At 38.9% G+C, this 8,566-nt stretch overlaps 1 protein-coding gene across 1 annotated transcript in view; it reads right to left on the minus strand.

The window, feature by feature from the left end:
* Nucleotides 1-8,566, minus strand: part of CWH43 (cell wall biogenesis 43 C-terminal homolog (S. cerevisiae)) — a 108,529-nt gene that overhangs the window by 71,633 nt on the left and 28,330 nt on the right. The window contains exons 7-8 of the mRNA XM_006872687.1: nucleotides 5,056-5,313; nucleotides 1,715-1,844 (exon numbers count right to left, since the gene is read on the minus strand). Coding sequence (XP_006872749.1) covers nucleotides 1,715-1,844; nucleotides 5,056-5,313 — 388 coding nt within the window. The remainder of the gene's footprint in view (nucleotides 1-1,714; nucleotides 1,845-5,055; nucleotides 5,314-8,566) is intronic.

Consider the following 8,566-nt stretch of genomic DNA (forward strand, 5'->3'; position numbering starts at 1 on the left):
TGGAATGTCTCTAACCTTTGCATTCGAACCACCAGTAATTATCAGTACTTCTTGATTGCATGTTTGATTAATTTCAGACTGAAGAAGTTGGTAGAATTTTTCAATTTCCTCATCACTGGCTTTAGTAGTTGGCGCGTACATTTGAATAATAGTGGTATTGACTGATCTTCCTTGTAGGCGTAAAGATATTATCCTATCACCGACAATGTTGTACTTCATAACACTTCTTGATACATTCATTTTGATGATGAATGTGCTATTCCTCTTCAATCTGCCATTCCCGACATAGTAAACCATGTGATTGTCAGATTTGTCAGATTCAAAATGGCCAATACCAGTCGATTTCACTCACTAATGTCTAGGATATCGATGTTTATGCGTTCCATTTCTTTTTTTTTCCATTTCATTTTGAGTTTCCAATTTTTCTAGATTCATACATCACACATTTAATGTTCCAATTATTAAAAGATGTTTACAGCTGTTTCTCTTCATTTTGAGTTGTGCCCACCAGCAAGTAAAGGTTTTGAGGGCTTTACTCCATTAGCATCATCACGGTCAACTCCACTATGAGGAGGCAGTTCTTCTCCACTTGCATTTTTAGTTCCTTCCAATTTGCAGGCCTCATCTTCTGGCACTGTATCTGACAATACTCTGGTGCTCTTCATCATGTTTCAATATTAATAATCTGGTGGTGACAGTGTTCTACTTCATACAATTTTCAGTGACTAAATATTCGGAAGTAGTCCGTCTTTCTTTCTGCCTAGTTTGTCTTCGTCTGGAAGCTCATCTGAAACCTGTCCTCAGTGGGTGACCCTTTTGGCATTCAAAATACCCATGGCATCGCTTCCAGAACCACAGCAACACATAAGCCACCACAGACAAACTGACAGATGAGTGGTGGGCACACTGTAGACATTAATACATATTTTAAATTTAATTTTGTCTGTCTATAATGAACCAAATACTGAATAGTAAACTAATACTGTGTTTGATTTTCTTTGTCAACATTTTAAACATTAACCATGCAATGTCCCCCCAATGGAGACCTATGCATGTGAAAGGTTAGCAATGAATATGGGAGACCAGAAAAGAATCAATTAATTTGAATTATGATGTTGACAAAGAGTATTTAATATGCCATGGACTTTCAAAAGAATGAACAACCTGTCCTGGAAAAAGTACAGCCAGAATATTCCTTGGAGTCAAGGATGGTGAGACTTTGTCTACATACTTTGGACATGTTGGCAGAAGGGATCAGTCCCTGGTGAAGGACATCATGAATGGTAATGTAGAGGGTCAGCAAAGAAGAGAAAGACCCTCAGTGAGGTGTACTGACACAGTGGTTGCAACAATGGGTTCAAATAAAATCATTGGAAGGAAGACACAAGACTGGGAGTGTTTCGTTCTGTTACACACAGAGTCAAAACCAACTCAATGGCACCTAACAACAACAACAGAAATAAAACAATTGCCTCAACTATTAGAACAAAGCGTTTTGGAAATTCTACCTATTGAACTATCTTACTCATATATAAGTGAAGTAAAATGAATATAAAAGTATTTAAAGTTCTTCAGGGGGGAAAAAGGTCTAGAAAATAGCTGTTAACAACACTGGTAAAATGTTGATAACTATTAAAGTCATTATACTCTTTACTTTCATCTGTGCTTGAAAACATATGTAATAAAATGTTTTCTAAAACGCATAGAACTATACTTACAAAGTGTCATGTATTTTTCACTCTTCCTGAAGAGCATTTTAGGACTATTTTTTGTTTGAAGAAGAAAGCCAAGGCTTTTTTTAGGACCAAGTAGCATGTTTAGTCCAATGATTAACATCATGGTCCCTATTAAAAGAGAAACAAACAATATATTATATTTCATCCCCAAATCCTTCCAATGGTATAGTCCAGGAGCTGACATGTAGTGTAAATGAGAAAACCTTGGAAATTTAGTCACTGAGTTAATAATTTAGCTCATTACCTTATTCAGTAAATTACTCTAGTAGTAATTGTAATAATTAGAGCCATTATAAGAAATCTGTTAGAGTTCTAGGACTCATCCTCTAATTGAGAGGACCCTAGTTTTTCTGTGATAAGAGATTTCTTTGAATTTCCTGAGTGTTTTCTAGTTGTTGCTGACAGCCTAAGTCACTGGCTGCTGACTGGGCAGGGGACGCAAGAGCACAAGAGAACGGAGCTTTCAGAACGGGCTGAGGGACTCACTGTTCTCCACTGCAAGGACTACACATTTACCAAGTTGACGAGGACAGCAAAGGATGTATGTGTAGGTTCTACACATGACAGCACTTGTGGCAATACTTCTGACCTGGGATTCAGGAATTCTGAGCACAAGGTCCTTGTAGAAAATGCATGTTAGAACTCACACTGTGCCAATAAGGCTGGTTAATAAAGTTGAGCTAAATTAAGATGCTGTGCAATGTAGTTACATATACAGTTTACATCCTTCTAAAACCATACATAATCAGAGTAGAAACAGATATGACTGAGTAATATGTAAATCAGGAAAGTAAAGTTTAATCTAGCAAAAAAGTTATGACTAGTTTCTAAAAAAAGCCTAGAAAGTAAATATGGAGCTAATTTCTAATATCATGTGGAATCTTTGCAATTCAGTGGTGGTAAAAGCTATTCTGAACATTACCAGTATCCCTGGTTTTCTTTGTGCCTTATCAGTATGACGTCAATGCTTCCTAAAAATGTCTTAGGTGTATGAGGCACTAACAAATCAAATTTAGCATTCCCCATAAGCAGTGAGAAGCAGCTCTGGTAGCGTAGTGGTTACGAATTGGGCTGCTAACCTCAGGGTCAGCAGTTCGAAACTGCCAGCTGTCCCGTGGGAGAAAGATGAGGCTTTCTGCTCCTGTAAAGATTTATAGCCTCGGAAACCCTGTGCAGGGTCACTATGAATCAGAACCAACTCCATGGCACATAACAACAACAACAACAAATAGCAGTGAGAAGGAATTTTAAAAGCTTATCACATAACTTTCTGAAGAAACAAGTTTATGCACAGAATGGAATGGAATATTTGGGGACTCTTACATTTATCCGTTTTCTCCACACAGCTGACCCCTAATCAAGTTGGAGTTAGAAAAAAGCAGGGCATCGAACAGGAAGATAGAGTAGGACAGAGTACAACCCCTGAAAGAAACCAGAAAAGATACAAAGTTTGCAAAGCCAAGGTTATCCCAGAGGAAATGCAGCAGTGTATTTCCAATCAGATGAGAGCTGGTAATTAACAGAGATACAAAATCCTCAAAAGGTGTTTCTAAAATATAGTTTATGACACTTAAAATCAGCCTGTCCTGCCAGATGTCTTACTTGTGGGATTATAAAAGTTTACCCCACCAGGGTAGTGGTGCGGTGTTATAGGATAAGCACTAGACTGCTACCATAAGGTTGGCAGTTCAACCCATCAGCTGTTCTTTGGAAGCCCTATAAAGGGTCAGAACGGACTCAATAACCCTTAACAACAACAGTAATTGGTTATACGCAGAGACATAATAAGCAAACAAAACAGAACACAAGTACTATGCAATACATTTCCTTTGTAGAACTCATTCCAATTGTATTTTCATATTCACGTGCGTTTGTCTCTTTTTATTAATGGTGTTTCCCCCACTAGACTTAAAATTTCAGGTGGGCAAAAATAGTGTCTTGGATCTGTTGTTGTTGTTGCTGTTAAGTGCCATCGAGTTGATTCTGACCCATAGCGACCCTCTAGAGGGTTTCCAAGGAGCGTTCAAACCGACTGTGCAGCTTAGCTCATTAACCTACAGTGCCACACCAGGACTCCCTTGGATCTGTAGCACCTGGTAATGTCCCTGTTTTTAAGTGAATAAATGACTAAGTAGAAAGATAAATTTCTACTTAGTGAGCAACATGAGTTGGCTCCCTTATTAATATTTTTTGTCTCCTCATTTCTCAAAGAGATTATTCTGGAAACACCTGATATATTTTAAACTAAAATGATAGAGAACATTTGATTTACGTATGCCTGATCTACATCGATAATTTCATTACTGCTAGATGACAATTTAAAAAATATTAGATACATATCTTATATGTATCTTGATTATATCAGGATTGTATCAAGATTATTAGACTAAGCTAGGTTTTTGAAATCTTAATCTTAGTATATAAATTCATAATCACTGAAATAAAAAGTGAATTTATTCTATAACTTGAGGCTTTGTCATTTAAAATGAGATACCTATATGCAAAATATGTTTTGAAAGATAAATTTCAAGGGAACCAAAAAAACCCCAAAAAATTCAGTCTATTTTTCAACTTATGGAGTAACAACATGAGCACACGATCAAATCTTTTCCCAACATATCAAATGCCGCAAATGTGACATGTTGTTACTATTAAGTGCCATGGAGTCAGTTGCGACATATAGTGACCCTGTGTAGAGTTTCCAAGGAGTGACTGGTAGGTTTGACCTGCCGACCTTGTGGTTAGCTGTCCAGTGTTGATCCCACAATGCCACATCAGGATCTGATTTATACTTTAGTATAAATTAATTTTTTCACAACTAATCCACTAAAATCAACTTTGCAGTAAGAGATATTATGGACACTCACTGACAGATTTTTCTAAATTTGTTACTGTAATAATTTAGACACTACTCATGTTTTTGTTTCTGGTTTTTTTGGTTTTGTTTCATAATTTTCCCATCTGAAAGTCTATTTCCTGAGAAAGGCAAGATTATCCTATTTAAGTTTACCAACCCAAACCCAAGCCCAAAGCTGTTGAGTCAATTCTGACCCATAGAGATCCTGTAGGACAAAGCAAACCTGCCCCCAAAACTTTCCAAGGCTATAATCTTGATGGAAATACACTGTCATACCTTACTTCTGCAGGGCAGCTGGTGGGTTCAAACAGCTGCCCTTCCTGTTAACAGTCTAGTGCTTCAATCAGTGTGCCAGTAAGCCCTCTTTTATTTCCACCAGGCATATACATTGGTAACTCTTGGTCAGATCTGAGGTGTATTTTTACATAGTTAATTTAATCCAGAACTTTCAAGTGTACTTACCCAAAAGCACATCAGATCTTTCTCTAGCATAGACACCTCCTGGAACAAACTTAAAAGCTGTGCACCATGCACAGAAAAACATTTCTAGAAGATAGAATACCATGGCAACTGTCATGGCTTTCCCAGGACTTGTCCCTGAGCTAATAAGGTGTCCAAGTACTTGTGGCCAGAGGGATGCCGTGAAGATGGCAAGCACGCAGCCAGAAACAGCAGCTGACCACGTGGGCAGGTAAAGGAGTCCTGTAGCTGAAGCTGCTCCTGTTTGTGAAAGAGAGAGAAAAAGAAGAAGAATCAGACCGAAAAGCACCAATAGCCTCTTCTATTTTAAAAAAGGCCAGGAGGGATAATGCTGGTGGTGGTTGTGTGCCACCAAGTTGGTTCTGACTCATAGCGACCCAGTATAGGGTTTCCGAGGAAGGGATGATGAGTTTGAACCATCTACCTTGTAATTCAAACAGATGATGCAGTCCTGCACTTAACCTACAGCGCCCCACCAGGGTAGAAAGCCTCATCTTTCTCCTGCGGAGCAACTGGTAGATTGAAACAACTGACCTTTCAGTTAGCAACCCAACTCATAATCCAACTCACAGCAACCCTGTATAGGGTTTCCTAGGGGCTGCTAGCTGGTGAGTTTGAACCGCTGACCTTTCAGTTCAAATCGACCTTGCAGTCCAGTGCATTATCCTATGGCACCACACCAGGACTTCAAGGGGAATAGTAAATTTATAGAATTTATGACCTTTTAGAACATGAGGACAACTGAGGGGAAAACTGATCTAATCTCCTGACAGATGAGAAGACTGAGGTTTATCAAGTTTAAAGATATGTCACAAATTGTTGAAGAACAGGATTTCAATCTACCCAAAGGTAGCATAGTGGTTACGAATCGGACTGTGAACCGCAAGGTCAGCAGTTCGAAACTACCAGTTGTTCCACGAGAGAAAGATGAGGCTTTCTGCTCCCGTAAAGATTTACAGCCTCAGAAACCCTGTACAGAGTCGCCATGCGTTGGAACCGACTCCACTGCACATAACCACCACCACCATGGAGTCCTGGTGTGGCGCTCTGAGTTAACGCGCCAGACTGCAAAGTTGGTGGTTCAAGCTCACCAGTTGCTCCTTGGAAACCCCATACAGGGTCCCTATGGGTCGGAACCAACTCAATGGCACTTAACAACATGGCACCATGAAATAAAGTTCTGGGTATCTGCTTTTGTAGATAATATAGCCAAGAAAACCCCATGGAACACAGTTCTACTCTGGAACACACAATTCAACAGCAAACGGTTCAGTTTTTTGTTTTTGGGGGTTTTTAAGGCCAAAGTGTTTTGTTCAAGTCACACAACTAGTTATTGGTACAAGTATCCTAGCTAGTTACTGACACAAGTAGAGGTGGAATGTAGGTCTAGTAAATCTCAGCAGAATGCTAGTTTTTACAAGGACAGGGGCAGGAAGGAAGCAATTTTAGATTATTTGTGTTAAGATTTTAATATTGAAGAAAACAGAAATTATTTGTAATTACCAAAAACATATTTTCTATATTTAGCCACCTAGATCCAGGACATGACCAAAAAAAAAAAAGCAAGATGGTTTCTAGAATGTTTTTTTAAGGAACTTCCTGAAGGAATAAAGATCCAATATAAATGCTGCTCCTTAGTCCTACAATATGTAAATAAATGTACCCAACCACACATTGGGATGGAGCCAGTGAAGCGCAATATTAGTTAAAAATTCTGAAGTCAGTTATTTAATGGCTCAACGTTATTGGAGACTGTACAATCTGCCCCAGTAGGTACTTAGTTCATGTTTGTTAGTTTGTTTAGTCAACGCTGAAGTAATATAACATTGCTCCTAATTCCTATGAAATCAACTTTGAGATGGTATTTCATGGCCCCAAGATACCCTATTTTGAAATTATCATAATAACACCTTGACATAAATGATATTTTCTAGACTACTTGTGGAGTGTTGTGGAGTCCTGGTGTGGTGCTGCGGGTTAATGTGTTAGATTGCAATACTGGTTTGCACCACAAGGTCGGCTGTTCAAGCTCACCGGCCGCTCTTTGGAAACCCTATACAGGGTCACTATGAGTTGGAAATGACTTGACAACACTTAACAACAACAGTCAGTGTACAATTGTCACCCATGTATTCATGGTATCTATAGTAGACTCTCCACTATTTGGGATATGAACTCCAAAAAAGGAGAAGTGGGGAGCAGAAAGTGGGGAGCAGAAGTGTGGAAAGAAAGCAGCTTTCTTGCCACGTGGCTCATTTCCATCACAGTGCCTCTTGTACCAACATCATAGGGCAATGCCATGTGACTTTCTATTCATCCTCATTCAAAAAGAACATCACAACCTAGCAACCCCACTCCTCAGATACAGATTCACAATTGCCAAAAGGTGGAAACAACTCAAGTGGTCATCAAGAGATGAATGGGTAAACAAGATAGGGTCCATACATACAAGGGACTGTTACTCAGCCATAGAGAGAAATGAAGTGCTGATGCATGCTATAACATGGATGAACCTTGAAAACATTATTTTACATGAAGAAAGTCAGACACGAAAGAAAAGCCACTGTATGATCCTCACTTGTCTGAAATATTTAGAACAGGCAAATGCATAGAGGCTGAAATTAGAGTCTAACAAGGGCAGCGGGAAGGGTGAAACGGGAACTATGCTTAAGAGGTACTAAATTTCTGTTAAACAAACAAAGTTACTGCCATCGAGTTGATTCTGACTCATTGCCACCCTATGGGACAGAGAAGGTTTCTGAGGCTGTAAATCTTTACAGAAGCAGACTGCCTCATCTTTCTCCAGTGAAGAGACTGGTGGGTTTGAACCGCCAACCTTTCGGTGAACAGTCCAATACTTAACCCACTTTGCCATCAGTGCTCCTTAGTTTCTGTTAAAGATGAGGAACAAATCTGGAAACAGATAGTTGCACAATATAGTGAATGTGGCTAATGTCACTACATTGTACACATGACAATAGTTGAAAAGACAAATGTTTTGTGACCTATATTTCACCACAAAAACAATTTTAAGAAAGATCATCATACAAATGAACATAAGGACTAGACTTCAGGGTCTTCTACAAACTATATGGTTTAGCTCCATGTGAGATTTTCAAACATTTAGATCCTAGAAATGGTTATTTTCATGAATAAAAGAATTGTTTTCATTTGGAAATAAAACAAGTGTAACGCCTAAAAGAAATGGTTAATGTTCAATCATTTCAAAAGGTAGCATATGATCAAGAGACAATGATGCTGGAGGAAGAAATCCAGGGTGCATTGAAGGAATTGGCCTTTGGATGAGTGAAGGTCACTTATATATAGCCACTTAATATCGAACAAGGCACAAGGAATTGAGGGGAAAAAAAATGGAAATCTTTCAACAAAGTGAAACAGCGCTCGAGGCACTCACTCATCTATGCAAAAAAACCTGGTCAATTGACTGGAAGAGATCTGTATTTAAGCCCATTCCAAAGAAAGGTGACCCAAC

Source organism: Chrysochloris asiatica, unplaced genomic scaffold (assembly GCF_000296735.1).
Source record: "Chrysochloris asiatica unplaced genomic scaffold, ChrAsi1.0 scaffold00209, whole genome shotgun sequence".
Classification (NCBI taxonomy): domain Eukaryota; kingdom Metazoa; phylum Chordata; class Mammalia; order Afrosoricida; family Chrysochloridae; genus Chrysochloris; species Chrysochloris asiatica.